General features: G+C 42.3%; 1 protein-coding gene across 1 annotated transcript in view; it reads left to right on the top strand.

Annotated features, from left to right (window-relative positions):
* The window catches only part of LOC141143765 (dehydrogenase/reductase SDR family member 4-like), a 110,670-nt gene extending 105,808 nt beyond the window's left edge, over positions 1 to 4,862 (top strand). Inside the window, exon 9 of the mRNA XM_073629353.1 lies at positions 4,740 to 4,862. Within this exon, the coding sequence (XP_073485454.1) occupies positions 4,740 to 4,854 (115 nt within the window). The 3' untranslated portion in view covers positions 4,855 to 4,862. The remainder of the gene's footprint in view (positions 1 to 4,739) is intronic.
* Positions 4,863 to 22,385: the final 17,523 nt, after the last annotated feature.

The following is a 22,385-nucleotide window of genomic DNA, read 5'->3' as shown; positions in this document are numbered from 1 at the left end:
TTACAACCAAAAACGTAAATGTATTTTATTGGGATTTTATGTGATTGATCAACACAAAGTGGCACATAATTGTTAAGTGGAAGGACAATGATAAATGGTTTTCAATTTTTTTTTACAAATAAATATGTGAAAAGTGTGGCGTGCATTTGTATTCAGACCCCTTTACTCTGATACCCCTAACTAAAATCTAGTGGAACCAATTGCCTTCAGAAGTCACCTAATTAGTAAATAGAGTCTTCCTGCATGTAAATTAATTTCAGTATAAATACAGCTGTTCTGTGAAGCCCTCATAGGTTTGTTAGAGAACCTTAGTGAACAAACAGCATCATGAAGGCCAAGGAACACACCAGGCAGGTCAGGGATAAAGTTGTTGAGAAGTTTAAAGCAAGGTTAGATTATAAAAAAAATATCTCAAGCTTTGAACATCTCTCGGAGCATCTGAAAATGGAAAGAATATGGCACAACTGCAAGCCTACTGTCAGAAACCATGAATCAGACCGAGACAGAAGTGCAGTAAAAATCACACTTGTTTAATATTAATAATAATAGTAAAAGGTAAACAGCAAACATAGTCAAAACATAGCCAGGGTTCGGTAACCGGAATGGATAGTAAAAAAAAGCCAGGACGTCAGGGAGCCAGGGATCAGCCTACTTCAGGACAAGCCAGGAAATCAGGAAACAGGAGAATCAGCATAGTGGAACAGCAAGCAGGATCAGGAACCAGAAGGGACGTCAGCCAAGCAAGTCTTTAACAGGTACACAGGAGAGAGTCTCTGATATGTTGACCAAGGCTAAGGCAGAGAAGATCTGAACTGAACAGCTTAAGTAACCAGCAGGACTGATGAGCAGGATATCATCATCAGTTGAGTCACTGTGGAAAAAGATTGGAGCTGGCAATTAACTGAAAGCTGAGCTCTGAGAAGGAAGGGCTGAGCCCAGCCCTGACAGTACCCCCTCCTCAATGACCCTTCCCCCTCTGGGGACCACTAGGTTTGAGGGCAAAATGTCTATGAAAAGCACGGAGGAGGACAGGGGCATGTACGTCCGAGGATGAGACCCAAGAGCATTCCTCTGGACCATACCCTTTCCAATGCACCAGGTACTGGATGAGCCCACGGAACCTATGGGAGTCAACAATGAACTGTAATTAATACTCCTCATGGTTCTCAACCTGTACTGGGTGAGGACGTGGCACAGAGGTGGTAAGGTAGTTGCAGACCAAAGGTTTTAATAAGGAGACATGGAATGCATTTGAGATACGCATATTAGAAGAAAGGTCTAATGCATAAGCCACTGGGTTAATCCTGTGGAGAATACGGAAAGGCTCAATAAACTGAGGTGCCAACTTTAGTGAGGGAACACTGAGTCAGAGGTTGCGAGCTGACAGCCAGACCCTGTCCCCAACCTGGTAGGAAGGCTTATGCAGGCGTCTGCGGTCAGCATGGAGCCTGTACCTATCATTGGCATGTCGCAAAGCCTCCTGGACTTGTGCCCAAGTGGTACGAAGACCAAGGAGATGCTCCTCTAACGCAGGAATGCTCTGCGGAACAAATGAGTCAGGCAACATGGAAGGTTGAAAACCATAGTTCGTCATAAACAGGGACAATCAAGAAACAGAATTCAAGGCACTATTTTGAGCAAAACTCCGCCCAAGGTAAGAGGTCTGACCAGTTGTTATGATGATCAGAAATATAGCAACATAGAAACTGCTCCAAGGACTGGTTGGCTCGTTCTGCGGCCCCATTAGACTGTGGTTGATACTCTGAGCACACACGGAACAAGCAGCTACGAAGGCGGCTACCTCAGCGCATAGACTAGGCCAACAGAATTGTTGAGAAATGGCCCAAAAGAGTTGATCCTTTCTTGGGTAACCAGCAGCCTTGGGAGAATGGTAAGTCTGGAGCACGGCAGTATGAAGACTCTCAGGGACAAAGCAACAGTCACAAGGTTTCTCAGGAGGAGCATGGCTCTGAGCGGCAAGAATCTTGTCAGCCAAAGGAGAAGTGAGACTGGTGTGAACCATAGCCAAAATACGATCAGGAGGAATCACTGGAACAGGGACCGATTCCAACTTGGCAATGGAGAAAAATTGTCGCGACAAAGCATCAGCCTTTACATTCTTAGTACCGGGTAAGAATGAGACTATGTAATTGAAGCTTGGCAAGAAAAGAGCCCATCGCGCTGGGAGAGAGGCATTAAGCCTCAGACAAGAATGTGAGATTCTTATGGTCAATAAGAATGAGAACCGGAACAGTGGTACCTTCAAGGAGATGCCTCCATTCCTTAAGGGCTAAAATGATCACTAACAACTCTCTGTCCCCATCTCATAATTGCATTCCACAGGTGACAATTTCTTTGAAAAGTAGCCACACGGATGCATAGTGATCTCAGAGGTAGGACGTTGAGACAACGTTGGCGTTGGACGTTGGTGCCAACTCCAGTCTCAGGAGCATCAAACCTCAAGGATAAAGGGTAACGTAGGATCAGGATGTGCCAGCACAGGATCAGAAACAAAGGCAGCCTTGAGACTCTCAAAGGCCTTAACGGAGTCCAGAGACCAACTCTGTGGGTTACCGTCCTTTCTGGTCATATCAGTCAGGGGTTTGACCAGGGAGGAGAAGTTATGAATAAACTTCCAATAATAATTGGCAAATACAAGAAAACGTTGTAGAGGACGTATACCCATGGGTCTGGGCCACTGTAGGACTGCAGAAAGTTTCTCTAGGTCCATCGAAAAACCAGCAGTGGAAATGACATAACTCAGGAATTGAACCTGTTCGCGATGGAACTTGCACTTCTCCAATTTACAATAGAGATTGTTCTCTCTCAGCTTCTGAAGCACACGACAGATGTCTGTGTGGTGGCTCTCTAGGGACTTGGAAAATATGAGGCTATCGTCAAGATAAACCACCACACATAGCTGCAACAAATTTCTGAGGACATCGTTGATAAATTCCTGGAGAACTGCCAGGGCATTGCAAAGGACAAATGGCATTATCAGGTACTCAAAATGGCCTGTTCTGGTATTAAATGCAGTTTTACATTCGTCGCCCTCCTTAATCCTCACAAGATTGTATGCCCCTCTCAAATCAAGCTTTGTGAAAACAGTTGCTCCCTTGAGGCAGTCAAATAACCAACGTAAATGAATAAGCATTCTTGATCGTGAAACGATTGAGACCCCTACAATCAATACAAGGTCTCAGTTCACCACTCTTCTTCACAAAGAAGAAACCAGCACCAGCAGCAGACGAGGATTAGAGGATGAATCCTCGAGAAAGTGCGTCTGCAACATACTCCTCCATGACCTTATCCTCCGAGACTGACAAATGGTAAAGCCAGCCATGAGGGGGTATGACATCAGGTTGAAGGTCAATTGCGCAATCATACGACCGGTGTGGAGGCAAACTATGGGCTTGACCGTTGTTAAAGACATCGCTAAAATCGCGGTACTCCTCCGGCAGGGAGGAGAGTGAAGAGGTGCACAGGACCTTAGCTACCTTCTGAAAACATGTATTGCTGCATTGTGGAGACCAGGAAAGAACCTCAGCACAAAGCCAATCAAAAGAGGGGTTGTGCCTCTGTAACCAAGGATAACCAATAACCACCGGAAAATTAGGTGAGGAAATGACTTGGCAAGCTTTCAAACTTTGTGTGTCGGAAATTCCTATGGAAAATGTGTGATGGAGCCTACACAGGGCATAACAGTTTTAAAACAACAAACTCAATAACCAATCATAAAATACCTTGGCAATATTGTTTGTTGTTCATCACTTCTTATGTGTGTATAAAGGAGACGACATATCAGCAAATTGGAAAACAATTTAAAAAACAATCACAGTAATTCATAAAAAGTGTCTGTGACACTCTTTGGAATTCCATTATGACATGAAGAGACAGATTCATGTACCTTTTGGAAGCAGATACATAAATTTGGGGCAAGCACCACATGTGGAGGTACACTGATGCTGGAGTGTCCATAGAAACACTCCATCCTCAGATCAGCTATGGCCAATGGGGTTTGTCAATGGGTGGGCGGAGCCTGATTAGGATTTGGAAACAGTAGATTTCTATCACTTCTGCTCCCCTTGTGGTTGACAGCAGACAGTAGTTGGATCCATATCAATAGACAGCCTGCTATTGGCTGTAGAATCCTCCCACTGCCAGCTGTCACTCATAAGGAGAGAGGGGAGCTGACAGAGAACTAGGACCTGAGCTTCCCCATCACGTTCCACCCGCTGTCAGCATCACTGGCCACTAGGAGGCAAACATGCTACTCTGCTACACAGCATTTGTGAGAGACAGGCACTCTACCTCTGTACTCTAATTTAGAGTTGGTTTTAATCACTGTCATCTTCAAACTGAGGCTAATTCTTTTTGTAATTTAGTGAAGTCATAGTTCTACTTTTTATAGTAGTGCTATTAAGAACAACCTGAATCTGCCTCATATGTCTCTAAAGCTACTGAAATTGGTTACAGGGATTATTTAATCTGCCTCAGGTCATTTTAAAGAGGCCATACCACCAGAAAAGTGTCATACATGCTTTATTGCATTCCCCCCAGTATTTACTATTCATGAACCCCAAAGCTTCAGGACAGTGAAGTGAGAGGGGTCAGTGCTTTGCAAATTGTGCACAGCCCAAAAATTATACTAAATCACAATTTTCAAAACTGGTATTTTTTGTGACAGATTACTTTTAACTGGTTATCTGTATTATGTGTTTTCATCATTTGTTTTTCAGGCTTGGAGAACCAGAGGAGTGCGCAGGGATTGCCTCATTTTTATGCTCTGAAGATGCTTCCTACATCAATGGGGAAAATATTGGCGTTACTGGTGGCATGCTTGGAAGGCTTTAAACCTTGTTTTTTTAGGGAAAATGATGAAGCAATAAAAAATATTTAACCTGTATTTGCCTGACTTTGTAAAAAAATAAATAACATAACATATCTATTACATCATATAAAGAAAACGAAAAACATCAGTATTACATTTTGTTGAACTATATAGATTTAGTATATTGCTGCAGAGGCTAGACTGATATGCACATCTTCTCATTGCAATTTGAGAGATTAGGGGGTTTATTTACTAAAGACCTGATCACGGATGTGGAAATACGGGGCAATTTAGGTAACAGCGATCACAGGTCAATTGGCTTCAGTATAAATCACGCAAATAGGAAACATAAGGGGAATGCAGAGACACTAAATTTCAAAAGAGCCAACTTCCCTAAACTACAAACCTTGCTAGAAGGCATAAACTGGGATAAAATCTTAGGAACAAAGAACACGGAGGAGAGATGAGTTTGCTTTAAGAGCATATTAAATAAGGGCATTAGCCAATGCATCCCATTGAGTAATAAATTTAAAAGAGCGAACAAAAGTCCTGGATAGCTTAACTCCAATGTAAAAATGCATATAAAAGCAAAGGAGAAGACCTTCAAAAAATACAAAGTTGAGGGATCATCCTCAACATTCAGACTTTATTAGGAAAGCAACAAGAAATGTAAGGGTGCAATAAGGACAGCTAAGACAGAACATGAAAGATGCATAGCGGAGGAGAGCAAAAAAAATCCCAAAGTATGTAAACAGTAAAAAAGGGAGGACAGACCATATTGGCCCCATAAAGAATGAGGAAGGACAAAAGATGGGGAGATGGTGAAGGTATTGAATTTATTCTTCTCCTCAGTCTTCACGAGGGAACTGAGTGGCTTCAGTAACCAAAACTGCAGTGTTTATCCTCATGACACATCACAGGAAGCACCTCCATGGTTAACAAAGGACAGAATTAAAATTAGACTTGAGAAACTTAACAGATGGCTTGGACCCGAGGGTACTTAGGGAACTCAGTCAAGTAATTGCCAAACCATTGTTCCTAACTTTTACTGACAGTCTACTGACTAGAATGGTACCAGCTAATTGGAGAAAAGCCAATGTAGCACCAATATTTAAAAAGGGCCCAAAATACATCCCTGGGAATTACAGACCAGTTAGCCTAACATCAATAGTATGTAAACTCTTGGAGGGGATGATAAGGGACTATATACAAGATTTTAGTAATGAGGACGGTATCATTAGCAGTAATCAGCATGGATTCATGAAGATTCGTTCTTGCAAAACCAATCTATTAACCTTCAATGAGGAGGTGAGTTACCATCTAGATAAAGGAAGGCCCAAAGACGTGGTGTATCTGGATTTTGCAAAAGCATTTGACACAGTTCCCCATAAACATTTACTGTACAAAATAAGGTCCGTTGGTATGTACCATAGGGTGAGTTCATGGATTGAAAACTGGCTACAAGGGCGAGTTCAGAGGGTTGTGATAAATGGGGAGTACTCGGAATGGTCAGGGGTGGATAGTGGGGTCCCCCAGGGTTCTGTGCTGGGACCAATCCTGTTTAATTTGTTCATAAACGACCTGGAGGATGGGGTAAACAGTTCAATCTCTGTATTTGCGGATGATTCTAAGCTAAGCAGGGAAATAACATCTCTGCAGGATGTGGAAACCTTGCAAAAAGATCTGAACAAATTAATGGGGTGCGCAACTACATAGCAAATGAGGTTCAATGTAGAAAAATGTAAAAATGCATTTGGGTGGCAAAAATATGAATGCAATCTATACACTGGGGGGGGACCTCTGGGGGGATCTAGGATGGAAAAGGACCTGGGGGTCTTAGTAGATGATAGGCTCAGCAATGGCATGCAATGCCAAGCTGCTGCTAACAAAGCAAACAGAATATTGGCATGCATTAAAAAGGGGATTAACTCCAGAGATAAACCGATAATTCTCCCGCTCTACAAGACTCTGGTCCGGCCGCACCTAGAGTATGCTGTCCAGTTCTGGGCACCAGTCCTCAGGAAGTATGTACTGGAAATGGAGCGAGTACAAAGAAGGGCAACAAAGCTAATAAAGGGTCTGGAGGATATTATTTATGAGGAAAGGTTGAGAGCACTGAACTTATTCTCTCTGGAGAAGAGACGCTTGAGAGGGGATATGATTTCAATATACAAATACCATACTGGTGACTAGGGATGAGCTTCGTGTTCGAGTCGAACCCATGTTCGACTCGAACATCGGCTGTTCGCCCGTTCGCCGAATTGCGAACGATATGGGCCGTTCGCGCCAAATTCGTGTGGCGCGTCACGGACCATAATTCACTGCGGCATGGCAGTGCATTGCTTGCTGATGATTGGCCAAGCATGCACTATGACCCGCATGCTTGGCCAATCACAGCGCCGCCTGAACAGAGAGCCATAATTGGCCAAAGCCAAGGAGGCTTTGGCCAATTATGGCTCAGGGGATTTAGTACACGCCCCACACTATATAAGGCCGCCTGCACGGCGGCCCTGTGTAGTGTGTGTTCCGGCGTTCATTGAGAGAGAGAGAGAGACAGACAGTGTCATTTGATTTGAGTTAGATAGATTAGGCAGAACAGTCAGTCAGTTAGCTGCACTTACAGTGTATTGTGTATATATATGCATCCCAGGTGTTGCATATATATATATATATATACACTGTATTCAGTTTAGCTAGATCCGTTCCTGTTATCTTCTAGACTATTTACATTTAGTGCAGTGCGTCCTGCTCACAGTGTTCAGCTAGATCCGTTCCTGTTATCTTCCTACTGACAGGCAGGCTTGTCTGGTTACAGTATATAAAGCTACCTGAAGAAAATTACTGGTGTTCTATTTGATCCTATTAGTACCACGGTCAGGCAGCTAGACTATTTACATTTAGTACAGTGCGTCCTGCTCACAGTGTTCAGCTAGATCCGTTCCTGTTATCTTCCTACTGACAGGCAGGCTTGTCTGGTTACAGTATATAAAGCTACCTGAAGAAAATTACTGGTGTTCTATTTGATCCTATTAGTACCACGGTCAGGCAGCTAGACTATTTACATTTAGTACAGTGCGTCCTGCTCACAGTGTTCCGCTAGATCCGTTCCTGTTATCTTCCTACTGACAGGCAGGCTTGTCTGGTTACAGTATATAAAGCTACCTGAAGAAAATTACTGGTGTTCTATTTGATCCTATTAGTACCACGGTCAGGCAGCTAGACTATTTACATTTAGTACAGTGCGTCCTGCTCACAGTGTTCAGCTAGATCCGTTCCTGTTATCTTCCTACTGACAGGCAGGCTTGTCTGGTTACAGTATATAAAGCTACCTGAAGAAAATTACTGGTGTTCTATTTGATCCTATTAGTACCACGGTCAGGCAGCTAGACTATTTACATTTAGTACAGTGCATCCTGCTCACAGTGTTCAGCTAGATCCGTTCCTGTTATCTTCCTACTGACAGGCAGGCTTGTCTGGTTACAGTATATAAAGCTACCTGAAGAAAATTACTGGTGTTCTATCCCAGCTTAGTGCAGCTACAGGCCATTAGTATGTCTGGAAGGCCAAGAAGGAGAGGCAGACAGTCACAAGCCAATAAGAGAGGGCAAGCAGGCTCTGTGTCTAGTGCTGGTCATGGAGACGGTGCATCCTCATCAGCACGTGGCCATGGGACACGCTGGGCCTTTTTTTCGGCAGCTGGCCGTGTTGAGCCGCAACATGCGGAAGACTTGGTCGAGTGGATGACCAAGCCGTCCTCATCCTCCTCATCCTCTCTCACCCATGCCTAGGGTGCTTTGTCTGGCAAAGCAGCGGCCTCTTCCCTCAGCTCAATGTCATCAGTGACTCCTTCCCTAGCTCCACCATGTCCTCATGAGGATTCCCTCGAACTGTTTGACCACAGTGTTGGGTACATGCTCCAGGAGGATGCCCAGCGTTTGGAAGGCTCTGATGATGATACTGAGCTCGATGAAGGCAGTAACATGAGCACGGACAGAGGGGGTGCCCAAGAAGGACAGCAATCTGGCAGTCATGCTCCCCCTGCTGCAGCATACTGCCAGGTTTGCTCCAGTGATGAGGAGGGAGGGGATGATGAGGTCACTGACTCAATGTGGGTGCCTGATAGGAGAGAGGAGGAGGAGGAGGAGGAGGAGGCGGCACATCACCAACGAGGCAGGATGCCCTCCAGGGGCCAGCCTAAGGGCAGCACATTGACTGCATCACACCCCAAAGCTCCACATGTGCAGGGCGCTGCAGTCTCTGCGCGTTATTCAAAAAGTTCTTTGGTGTGGGCCTTTTTTGAGACGAGTGCATCAGATCGCACCGCTGCTATTTGCAACATATGTCTCAAGCGTATCTCACGTGGCCAAAACATCTCCCGCTTGGGTACCACATGCTTGACCAGACATATGTTGACCTGCCATGCAGTTCGTTGGCAAGCGTATCTAAAAGACCCACACCAAAGAACAAAGAGGATCTCTCCTTGCTCCTCATCAGCTGAGATTTCCAACCCCACTAGACCTCCAGTCCTCTCTGAGACCTGCAGTGAGAGGAATGAAGGTGTAGAATTAGGTGTGTCACAGCCAAGTACTTGTGGGCAATCTGCTTTTGGTACACCGACGTCAGATTGTACCAGGCAAATTTCCCTGCCCCAGCTGCTGCACCGCCGAAAGAAGTTTGCTCCCAGCCATCCACATGCCCAGCGGTTGAATGCTAGCTTGGCAAAATTGCTAGCACTTCAACTGCTGCCTTTTCAGTTGGTAGACTCTGCCCCCTTCCGTGAGTTTGTGGAATGTGCGGTTCCTCAGTGGCAGGTACCCAAACGCCACTTTTTCTCACGGAAGGCGATTCCGGCTCTCTACCGGCATGTGGAAGGCAATGTCCATGCCTCGCTGGACAGGGCGGTCAGCGGTAAGGTGCATATTACCGCTGACTCATGGTCCAGCAGGCATGGACAGGGACGTTACCTAAGTTTCACGGCACATTGGGTGACTCTGCTGGCAGCTGGGAAGGATGCAGGACAAGGTGCAGTAGTGTTGGAGGTTGTTCCGCCACCACGCCTCCAAAATGCTGATTGTGACACACCTCTCTCCTCCACCCCCTCCTCTTCTTCTTCCTCCATGGCCTCTTCCTCGGAACCAGCGGTGCTCCGTAGTCGTTCAAGGGGCTACGCAAGTACGCAGGCCAAAAGATGCCATGCGGTGCTTGAGCTGGTGTGCTTGGGGGACAGGAGCCACACTGGGGCAGAGGTTCTGTCAGCTCTGCAGGGGCAGGTTCAGAGGTGGTTGACGCCACGCCAACTTAAGGCAGGAATGGTGGTTTGCGACAATGGCACCAACCTCCTCTCTGCCCTCCGACAGGGACAAATGACCCATGTGCCCTGTTTGGCTCACGTCCTTAACTTGGTGGTGCAGCGGTTCTTGGGCAGGTACCCGGGCTTACAGGATGTCCTGAGGCAGGCCAGGAAAGTCTGTGTGCATTTCCGCCGGTCATATAATGCCAGTGCTCGGCTGACGGACCTCCAAAAGGAGTTTAACCTGCCCAAGAACCGCCTAATCTGTGACATGCCCACCAGGTGGAACTCAACGTTGGCCATGCTGCAGCGGCTGCACACGCAGCAGAGGGCCATCAATGAGTACCTGTGCGACTATGGCACCAGGACAGGGTCAGGGGAGCTTGTTTTTTTTTCCCCACGCCAGTGGGCCATGATCAGGGATGCATGCACTGTCCTGTCACCATTCGAGGAGGCCACGAGGATGGTGAGCAGTGACAGTGCATGCATCAGTGACACTGTCCCCCTTGTCCACCTGTTGGAGCACACGCTGCGTGGAATAATGGACAGGGCACTTGAGGCAGAACAGAGGCAGGAAGAGGAGGACTTCCTTAGCTCTCAAGGCCCCCTTTATCCAGACAGTGTTCCTGCGTGCCCGCCGATCACACAGGAAGAGGACGAGGAGGAGGAGGAGGAGGAGGAAGATTGTGTCAGTATAGAGGTGGAGCCTGGCACTCAGCATCAGCAGCAGTCTTTAAGGGATCAGTCCCAAGAAACACATGGACTTGTACGTGGCTGGGAGGAGGTGGCTGCGGACGTTGTCGTCCTTAGTGACCCAGAGGACTCCGGACCGAATGCCTCAGCAAACCTACGCTGCATGGCCTCCCTGATCCTGCAAAGCCTGCGTAAGGATCCTCGTATTCGTGGTATCAAGGAGAAGGACCAATACTGGCTGGCAACCCTCCTTGATCCACGTTACAAGGGTAAGGTTGCGGACCTTATCTTGCCATCGCAGAGGGAGCAGAGGATGAAACATCTTTGGGAGGCCTTGCAGAAAGGTCTGTGCAATGCGTTCCCAGAGACTGGGAGGTTACAAACTCCTGTTTCTGGACAACGTGTTGCTGAGGCTTCGGTCAGTCAAAGAAGGAGCGGTGGAGAAGGTGGCCGTCTGACCGATGCGTTCAGACAATTTTTTGGTCCGCAGCCCCAAGGTATGATCGGTTCCAGCAACCATCGCCAGCCTCTGTTTTACATGGTGCAGGAATACCTAGGGGCAAGATCAGACTTGGACACCTTTCCCACCGAAAATCCTCTGGGTTACTGGGTCTTGAGGATGGATCACTGGCCAGAGCTTGCACAGTATGCAATTGAGCTACTGGCCTGTCCTGCATCCAGCGTTCTTTCGGAACGCACATTCAGTGCTGCTGGAGGCGTGGTAACCGATCACAGGGTGCGTCTGTCCACCGACTCGGTCGATCGGCTGACCTTCATAAAAATGAATGAGTCTTGGATCACCACCAGCTACCAAGCACCTGATGCTGATGTAACCGAATAATTTTTTTTGAAATCTCAGATCCCTTCAAAGACTGCCTATGCTGATGCTGAGTGACTATCCCTGAGTAATTATCCTCTTCCTCCTCAATCATCACGCTGATAGCTTGTAAGAACATTTTTGGTTCTGGGCGCCACCACCAGTGCCTAAGGCACAATTTTTCAGCCCCTGTTTAACAGGGGCGTGTTAATTACAATTTTTGATGTAATACTTTGCAGCAGGGTTCGTTCCTGCATTCCAACTAGAGTATCTGTGAGGGGTTGCAGTGTTGTGGCACCAGCACCAGTGCCTAAGGCCCAATTTTTCTGCCCCTGTCTAACAGGGGCGTGTAATTACAATTTTTGATGCAATACTTTGCAGCAGGGCTCATTCCTGCGTTCCAACTAGAGTGTCTGTGAGGGGTTGCAGTGTTGTGGCACCAGCACCAGTGCCTAAGGCCCAATTTTTCTGCCCCTGTCTAACAGGGGCGTGTAATTACAATTTTTGATGCAATACTTTGCAGCAGGGCTCGTTCCTGCGTTCCAACTAGAGTGTCTGTGAGGGGTTGCAGTGTTGTGGCACCAGCACCAGTGCCTAAGGCCCAATTTTTCTGCCCCTGTCTAACAGGGGCGTGTAATTACAATTTTTGATGCAATACTTTGCAGCAGGGCTCGTTCCTGCGTTCCAACTAGAGTGTCTGTAAGGGGTTGCAGTGTTGTGGCACCAGCACCAGTGCCTAAGGCCTAATTTTTCAGCTCCTGTTCAACAGGGGCATGTAATTACAATTCTTGATCTAATATTTCACAGCAGGGCCCTGTGAGGGCTTACAGTGTTGTGGCCACAGCAACACCTAAGGCCCAAATTTCTGCTGAGTATATAGGGCAGGACCCTACTTTCAAACATCTAACTTACAAACGACTCCTACTTGCAAACGGAAGGAGACAACAGGAAGTGAGATGAAATCTACCCCTAGGAAGGGAAATTCTCTCCTGTAAGAGTTAATATGGGAAAACAATTTCTCCTTTCCACTGATGCTTTCCAATCCTTGTTCCACAAAAAACCCAAATTTTCAAAAAACATTTTTCATTGGGACAAAAAGTGAGGTGAAATCTTCTGAAGAGGAGGAAAGACAGCAAAACAAATGTCACAGGGGTGATAACCCTTCCCTATGTTTTCCAAAAAGCTTAAAAAAGATTTTTTTGGCTGGAGCTAAACGCTTTAAAAATTTACCCGTTCAAAATTACAAAGAGATTCTACTTAACAACAAACCTACAGTCCCTGTCTTGTTTGCACCGCCTGTATATATAGGGCCTTTCCTTATTTTAATTTGGGTGTGGGGTTCCCCTTAATATCCATACAAGACCCAAAGGGCCTGGTAATGGACTGGGGGGTACCCATGCCGTTTGTCTCACTGATTTTCATCCATATTGCCATGACCCGACATGACATTAAACCCGCAAGCAGTTTTAAATGAGATTTTTTCCTTTAAAAATGACATTTGATGCAGGGACTGTTCTAAACACGGGAAACACGAGCCACTTTACAGGCCTACTATAGACACACCCCAGGTACGATATTTAAAGGAATATTTCACTTTTTTTTTTTTTACTTTAAGCATCATTAAAATCACTGCTCCCGAAAAAACGGCCGTTTTTAAAAGTTTTTTTTGCATTGATACATGTCCCCTGGGGTAGGACCCGGGTCCCCAAAACCTTTTTAGGACAATACCATGCAAATTAGCCTTTAAAATGAGCACTTTTGATTTCGAACGTTTAAGTCCCATAGACGTCAATGGGGTTCTAACGTTCGTGCGAACTTTCGGTCCGTTCGCAGGTTCTGGTGCGAACCGAACCGGGGGGTGTTCGGCTCATCCCTACTGGTGACCCCACAATAGGGATAAAACTTTTTCGCAGAAGGGAGTTTAACAAGACTTGTGGCCACTCATTAAAATTAGAAGGAAAGAGGTTTAACCTTAAACTACGTAGAGGGTTCTTTACTGTAAGAGCGGCAAGGATGTGGAATTTTCTTTCACATGCGGTGGTCTCAACGGGGGGCATCGATAGTTTCAAGAAACTATTAGATAAGCACCTGAACGACCACAACATACAGGGATATACAATGTAATACTGACATATAATCACACACATACAGTAGGTTGGACTAGATAAACTTTTGTCTTTTTTCGACCTTACCTACTATGTGACTATGTCATTATGTAAAGGCAAATCCATTTTGCACTGCAAGTGCACTTGGAAGTGCAGTAGCTGTAGATCTGAGGGTAAGATCAAAATAAGGGGAAGCTCTGCTGATTTCTATCATCCAATCATGTGCAAGCAAAAATGCTGTTTTTTTATTTTCCTTGCATGTCCCCCTCAGATCTACAGTGACTGCACTTCCAAGTGCACTTGCAGTGCACTTGAAGTGAAAAGTGGATTTGCCTTTAGTAAATAAACCCCTAGGTGTTCATTCCTAAACATGCATAAAATATAGTCACCCAACATTGAATGCATTGTTATAAAAAAAAGATTTTTTTTCTATTTAGCTCTATGTTGTGGAAAGCATATGAAATACAGGTTGAGTTGAAACAGCAAAACAAGGTGTAATATTACTAAACATTTATAACAGGTCCAGTAAGGTATTTTTAACCACTTAAGGCCCGGAAGAATTTGCCCCCTTAGTGACCAGGTCATTTTTTGCGATACGGCACTGCAACACTTTAACTGACAATTGCGTGGTCGTGCAACGTTGTACCCAAACAAAATTGTTCCTTTTTTTTCCCCCACAAATAGAGCTTTCTTTTGGTGGTATTTGATCACCTTTGCGGTTTTTTATTTATAAAAAAAAAGAGCGACAATTTTGAAAAAAAAAACAATATTTTTTACTTTTTGCTATAATAAATACCCCAATTTAAAAAAACAAAAAACAAATTTCCTTATCAGTTTAGGCCAATATGTATTCTTCTACATATTTTTGTAAAAAATTGCAATAAGCATATAAAAATTGCAATAAGCGTATATTGATTGGTTTGCACAAAAGTTATAGCATCTACAAAATAGGGGAAAGATTTAAGGCATTTTTAGTATTTTTTTTTTTACTACTAATTACGGCGATCTGCGATTTTTAGCGTGACTGCGACATTGTGGCGAACAGATTGGACACTTGACACATTTTTGCGACCAATGACATTTATACAACAATCAATGCTATAAAAATGCACTGATTACTGTGTAAATGTCACTGGCAGGGAAGGGGTTAACACTAGGGGGCGATCAAGGGGTTAAATGTGTTCCCTGGGAGGTGTTTCTAACTGTGGGGGGATAATCATTAGGAATAGCAGATCTGTCTCTCCTCCCCTGTCAGAACGGGGATCTGTCTGTTTACATTGACAGATCCCCGTTCTGGCTCACTGTGGAGCGATCGCGGGTGGCCGGCGGACATCGCGGCCGCTGGCCATGAGCATCAGCTCTGGCATCGCTCCACTGGCACGCTTGCCCCTATCGCTCTTAAAGCAGCCGACGTATGCCTACGGCGATTCGCCCAGAAGAGCCAACCTGTCACAGTGCTGGTATTTAAGCGGTTAAAGAGTGAATAATTAGGTAATCATTAAAAAAGGGTAGATAATAGAAGGTAAAAGTTGCTGCATTAAATGCTGCGTGCATATATCCTAGTAAGTAATTAAAAAAAAGGTTTTGGGAACTTTACAAATTATGAAATGGGATTTTTTTCTGTTGGAACAGATATGTTATTTAAAATGCTAATTATCTGGCTGTTATTCTCACCCTCTTTCTTCAGTACTTTGAGTTAGAAAAATTCAAAGGTTATTTGCTGGATATTTGTTCCTAGTGATTGGTATAAAGTAATTGGGTCAGTGTGATAGTCTAGTTTACCAGCATTTTCAGAAGGAGAGGTCAGCAGTGGTAGCCTCCATATTTCTCTAAAGACAAGTTTAATTCATCTGGTAGGTGCAATAATGGTGCTAACAAAAATAATAATAAACCTTTAGACTTATCCAATAAATCCAATTAAGTGATGTAGCTGCCCCTTTAAAAGTGAAATGTATGACACAATTAACAGAAATGATATATATAATGTATTTACCTTATGCCCATAAACCTAATGTGTTATATGAAAAAGTGATAAACCTGCTAATTTCCTTGTCAAAAGAAGTTTATTGAGTATACAATGTTATAAAGATACATAAAGTAAGTTTACAAGGATCTATAAAGTAAGCTCATTGTTTTACAGTAGGGTTTATATAGGTAAATATCATGAAATTTCAAATATTAAACATTGGGTTCACGTAAACCAAAATTAAAGATATATATCATTTCCTTAGTTACTTTTGTAGGTATTTAAATGATTTATACCTACTATACATATTGTTTACAAGTAGAGTGTATATAGGTCAAATAAATTCTGATAATGAGCTTTAATCGTAAGGTGGAGAAAAGGAAAGAGAAAGAAGAAAAAGGGTTGAAAGGTAGAGGTATGGTCCACAAGGTTGTCCCGGTCGTCAGTTTATTATTCTTTTTAGTTATCTTTGAAGCCTTAGAATGGGTGTCTCTGTAAGTCATTTAATCTGTTACCATGGCAACAGAACAGAGTCATTGAAGTTTGACAGGAACTGTTGTTTTATCCAAGGATGCCAAAGTTTTTCAAATTTTGGAATTTGATTTTGATCGATGGCTACCATCTTAGCATGGGACATTGTATTATTCATTCTGTGAATTGTTTCTGCTAGTACCAATGTAGGAGATTTCCATGCCTTGGCCACTGTTTGTTTTGCAGCCGTTATTAGTTGGATCATAAGTTTGAATTGAGAGAGTGTTAACCATTCCGGTTTTAGATTAAGTAAAGTTAAATATGGATCTGGTTGTATTATTTTTTAAAATATTTTAGATGCAATCAAGAAGACTTCCTTCCAGAAGGTTTGGATTACTGGGCACGTCCACCATATGTGTAAATATGTGCCTATTTCTGGACATCCTCGAAAACAAAGAGCTGAGGTATTAGGTGAATATTTTGCCACTCTAGCGGGTACAAGGTACCAGCGAGTTAGGACTTTATAATTTGTCTCCAGTGCTAAGATGTTGGGTGAAGATGACTTAGATGTGAGCCATATGTTAGACCAGTCCGTGTCTTCTAAAGTTCGTCCCAGGTCCTCCTCCCACCTCTGAACGTAAGAGGGTCTATTAAGATTTGCTACTCCATATAATTGATTATAAAGTGATGAAATTGTACCTTTAGCAAATGGATCTTTTGTACAGATTGATTCAAAAATGGATAATTGGGATAATGGTGTATCCCCCTTTAGGAATGGTGTATAGAAATTTTTGATTTGGAGATATCTAAATATCTCAGAGTTTGGTAGATCATATTTTTCTCTAAGCGATGGAAATGAAAGGAATGATTTAGATGCTATGAAGTCATTTAGTGTCTGAATGCCTGATGTTGTCCAAGCTTTAAAAGAATTTGGGTAGATCCATGCCGGATAAAAGGCCAGATTTCTGATAAAAGAAAGGAGAGGATTGTGTGGAGATTGTAACTGATATTTGGTTTTTAGTTTATCCCAGAGAGATAAGAAGTGTTTAGTTATGGGATTATGAATTTTAAAGCGGTCTTTAGGATCAAGCCATAATAAATTTGATATTAATAGAGGGTCATTTTCTGAAGCCTCTATAAATACCCATAATGGGATTTCCTGTTTTGCATGGTATTTGGACAGACTGGCCAAATGTGCTGCTCTGTAGTAGTTAGTAAAATTAGGGTATCCCAGGCCTCCTTTATTTTTGGGAAGATGTAGTGTGTGTATAGGTATACGTGGTTTAGAAGAGCCCCATATAAACGAAGTTGCTCTTTTTTGTACTATTCTCAAAAAGTAGGAAGGAATTGGAATAGGGAGGACTCTGAATAGATAAAGCAATTTGGGTAGAATAGTCATTTTGATTGCATTAATCTTCCCTATCCAGGATAAAGGAAGTTGCGACCATTGTTTTATTAGATTTGTGATCTGTCTTAATACAGGAGGATAATTGGTTGAGAATAAGTCATAATGAGATGCTGTTAAATGAATTCCAAGATATGGGATTGATTTTTCTGCCCATGTGAATGGGAGTGCAGCCCTAGCCGGGATCAATTCCATGTTTGTGAGTGAAATATTAAGCACTAGGCATTTCTTAGGATTAATCATAAGGCCGGATAGGGCTGCAAATCCATCAAGAGCTGGTATTAAGTTAGGACCAGAGACCTGTGGTGATGATAGAAAAAGTAATATATCGTCTGCAAATATACATAATTTGTGTGTAATACCTCCTACTTCAATGCCAGTTATAGTTTGGTTTGTTCTGATGTATTGGGCCATGGGTTCGAGTATAAGGGCAAATAATAAGGGAGATAATGGGCAACCCTGTCGGGTACCTCTTTCGATATTAAAGGCTTCAGATTTGTATCCAGCATATTTTATATAGGCTTTGGGTTTATTATAAAATGTTTTGATCCATGTTAAAAAGTGGGGTCCAAAACCCCATTTTTGTAATGAATATTGCATATATTGCCAGGATACTGTGTCAAATGCCCTCTTAATATCGAGAGATAGAAAACATAAAGGGATTTTCCTTTTTTTAGCAATATGTGCCAATAACACTGCCCTGCGTATATTATCGCCTGCCTGTCTATTTGGCATGAAGCCTACTTGATCTCTATGTATTAATTTTCCTATAATGTTATTGAGGCGTTTTGCTATTATTTTTGCTAATAATTTAATATCGAGGTTTAACAGAGAGATAGGCCGATAATTCACACAGGAAGTATCAGAAAGGGGTTTTGGGATCATACAAACAATTGCCATTAGTGTTTCTTGCCGAAAAGAATGTCCATCTAGAAGTTTGTTAAAAGTTTCAGTGAGAATGGGAGAGAGTATTTCTGAGAATGTTTTATAGTATAAAGCCGAGTAGCCGTCTGGGCCTGGTCTTTTGTTAAGTTTTAGGTCTTTTATGGCGTTAGCAACTTCATCTATAGTTATAGGCTCATCCAAACTGCTTTTTTGATTCTGAGATAACTCAGGTAAGGTTATTTTTGAGAAGAAGGATTCAGCCTCTGTAGGATTAAATTCATTGTTTGTCTTGTATAAAGTTGCGAGATGTGAGTGAAATTTATGGACTATTTTAACTGGATTACAAGTGTAAACATTTTTTGATAATTTCAAACGTATTGGTTTGAAAGATTTGTTAGTTGAATTTAATGCCCGAGCCAAATATGTACCTGGTTTGTTTGTATTCATGTAGAAATTGTGTTTGGAGCGTTTGAGGGATTTATCAACTGACTCAGTGAGAAATAGATCGTATTCCAATCTAGATTTTTCCAGATGAGATTTTGTACTCTGGGATGGATTATCTTGAAATGATATGTAGGCTGCATTAAAAGTGAGTTCTAGTTTTTTTGCTAGATTTTTGCGTTCCCGTTTAAATAGTGCCATTTGTCTTTGTATTGTACCACGCAAGACAGGCTTATGAGCTTCCCACAGTGTTATTGGGGAGATGTTTGCTGTATTATTAATTGATATGTATTCCTTTAAAGCTTGTTCAATGGCCATCTGATGTACAGTAGTGGGTGTTTGAGCATTATGTCCGGTAAGTACCACGTTGGGTCATGCGCTTTTGGTATGGCTGAGGCTATAGTAGTGTATACTGCATTATGGTCAGACCACGGAATCGGAATTATATCTGATGCAATAATTTCTGGTATCATTCCTATTGTTAGAAAAATATGATCTATTCTGGTGAAGGTTTGATGAGGGTGCGAGAAATAAGTGAATTTCTTTTTCATTGGGTTACTTTCTCTCCATGAATCTACCAGATTGTATTTGGAAAGAAGTTGAGAAAAAGGTAATCTAGAGGTTATTTTGGATGGTGTAAAAGGTGATTTATCTAGAAATGGGAGGAGGACCTGGTTCGAATCCCCACACATTATCACTGTTCCTATTTTGTGTGTATTAATCACTTGTAATATATGTGAGAGGAATGGTGTAGGTTGTTTGTTAGGAGCGTAGTAGGAAATCACCGTGATTGCTGTATCCATTATATAACCCATGAGTATCAGGTATCTACCTTCTGGGTCTTTAATTTCTGATGATAAGGTGAATGGTGTGGATCGGTGAAATGCAATTAGAGTTCCCCTTTGCTTGGTACAGGCAGAAGCCGTGTAAATTTGTTGATAAAAAGGAGAAATATATTTTGGAGTAGAATCTTTGGTGAAGTGTGTTTCTTGGAGGCATACTATGTGAGCCTTCTTGTTATGGAAAGTACGGAAGGCTTTGGTCCTTTTTTGAGGGACATTTATTCCCTGAACATTCAGGGAAAGTATATTCAGTGGTGCCATGGCAATAGATCAAATAGTTTTGACTTACTTTTTGTTATGCAGAGCTGACTGCGCAGATCAACCTGCTCCAGTCACCTCACAATATACAGCATCAGGGCACTCTCACAGACAGAAAATGTCACAGCAAGACTCTCCATTTGAGTCAGATACAGAACAAATCCTCTCACAAACTTCTCCACAAGCCTCCTCAGTATCCCCAGTAATATTATTACAATTTGAAAAGATGCTTCATAAGGCTTTAAAACAAACCTCAGACCAAATAACAAAAAGCCTAACCAAAGAAATAAGAGAGCTGGGAAACCGCACCGCAGCCTTAGAAATAAAAATGGATGAAATTGAAATTACAACCCAAGAAAATATAACAGAATTGGAACAATTAAAAAAAGAGAATTTAATACTTCAAACTAAGCTCGAAGATTACGAAAATAGAGCCAGACGTTCAAACTTGCGCATAAGGGGAATACCTGAAACTGTGACAGACCTGCAATCTACTATTACTGCTCTATTACAAGAACTAAAGCCAGATATCCCTATTGAACGTTTAGAACTGGACAGAGTACACAGAGCCCTCACAGCCAAAAAGAAAGATGGACCCCCACGTGATATAATCACAAAATTTCATTATTACAGAACGAAAGAACAAATACTAATTGCTGCAAGAGAAAAAAAGGAACTTAATTTTCAAGGACACAATTATCACATTTTTGCTGACCTATCCCAACTTACTATTACTAAAAGACGATCCATGAAACCCCAACTAATGGAACTGCAACGCCACAACATTATGTATCAATGGGGTTTCCCCTTTTCAGTCAGATTTAACTACCAAGGTACAATTTACAGAAGCAGATCAGCAGATGAACTACAACAAACCCTTTTAAAATTAAATCTGACAGAACCCACAAGCAGCAACACTCCCACACGCAGAAGAATGGCATCATCTTCACCTTCAGGCAGCACCCAGAAAATTCCAGAACAAAATGGGAATCATCATTCTCACAAAAGAGGCCGTTATGCCACATCATCCATGGACCAAGAAGATTCAATGGACTGACATCCTAATTCCTGATATCTCTTCATTTATTATACTAAGAGATGGTTCTCTGTAAAAAAACTGTATTTATAACTGAATGTAACTGCATTCTGATAGTCACACACTGTGTGGGATCATGTTACATTCCAGTTATATTTCTTATTACTTCTGATTCATATAGCCTTAGAATATATAAGTGAAATAAGGAAATTCTTGTTCAGTTATATATTATCAGGTAATAACAATAGATTTATTACTTTTTAGGACAAATATGTTCAATAATCCAGAAGTAATGGAAGCTTTTTCTTTCTTTTCTTAAAACAAATATATTATTACCTAACTAGTTCCTAGAATTATGTTTTTGTTTATTCTAATCTGAAGCAATACAACCTCAATTTTATGAGTTAACATATCTAAACAGTTACATATGAATAAAATATGTAATTGTTTACTCTAAAAGGGTTAAAATCCCAAAATAATTCAAACTATCTTCATCAATACCAAAGTTATTAACAGTACCTTTCTAACTGAATTATTTAGCCTAGGGCAAGACTAACCATATACAACCACCCTGGAATAAATAATTTCAACAAAAACTATATTCTGCACTCCAATTAATGAAACATCATTTTGATGTCTTTTGACATAGCACTTCTCTCCTGTAAGCGGAAGATCCGTGTACCCCCATTAGCCCTCCTCATTCTCCCAACCATATTATGTGGGAGTGTGACGAAGGCACTTATTCCCCTGAGAGAGATATTTATTCTCTTTCACGGGTAAATTGTGATTACTTGCAAAAAATAATTTATACAATGTATCATCTAATCTCATATGTTTTTTGTTTACTCTTTACTCCAGAATTCACTGGTTTCTTTTCTATCTATTCATCTCTTCAGTCCACACAGGTTGATCTGCGCAGTCAGCTCTGCATAACAAAAAGTAAGTCAAAACTATTTGATCTATTGCCATGGCACCACTAAATATACTTTCCCTGAATGTTCAGGGAATAAATGTCCCTCAAGAAAGGACCAAAGCCTTCCGTACTTTCCATAACAAGAAGGCTCACATAGTATGCCTCCAAGAAACACACTTCACCAAAGATTCTACTCCAAAATATATTTCTCCTTTTTATCAACAAATTTACACGGCTTCTGCCTGTACCAAGCAAAGGGGAACTCTAATTGCATTTCACCGATCCACACCATTCACCTTATCATCAGAAATTAAAGACCCAGAAGGTAGATACCTGATACTCATGGGTTATATAATGGATACAGCAATCACGGTGATTTCCTACTACGCTCCTAACAAACAACCTACACCATTCCTCTCACATATATTACAA

Source organism: Aquarana catesbeiana, linkage group LG01 (genome assembly GCF_042186555.1).
Source record: "Aquarana catesbeiana isolate 2022-GZ linkage group LG01, ASM4218655v1, whole genome shotgun sequence".
Taxonomy (NCBI): Eukaryota; Metazoa; Chordata; class Amphibia; order Anura; family Ranidae; genus Aquarana; species Aquarana catesbeiana.
The sequence above is the reverse complement of the archived record's forward strand: the minus strand, read 5'-3'. Positions and strand labels throughout refer to the sequence as shown.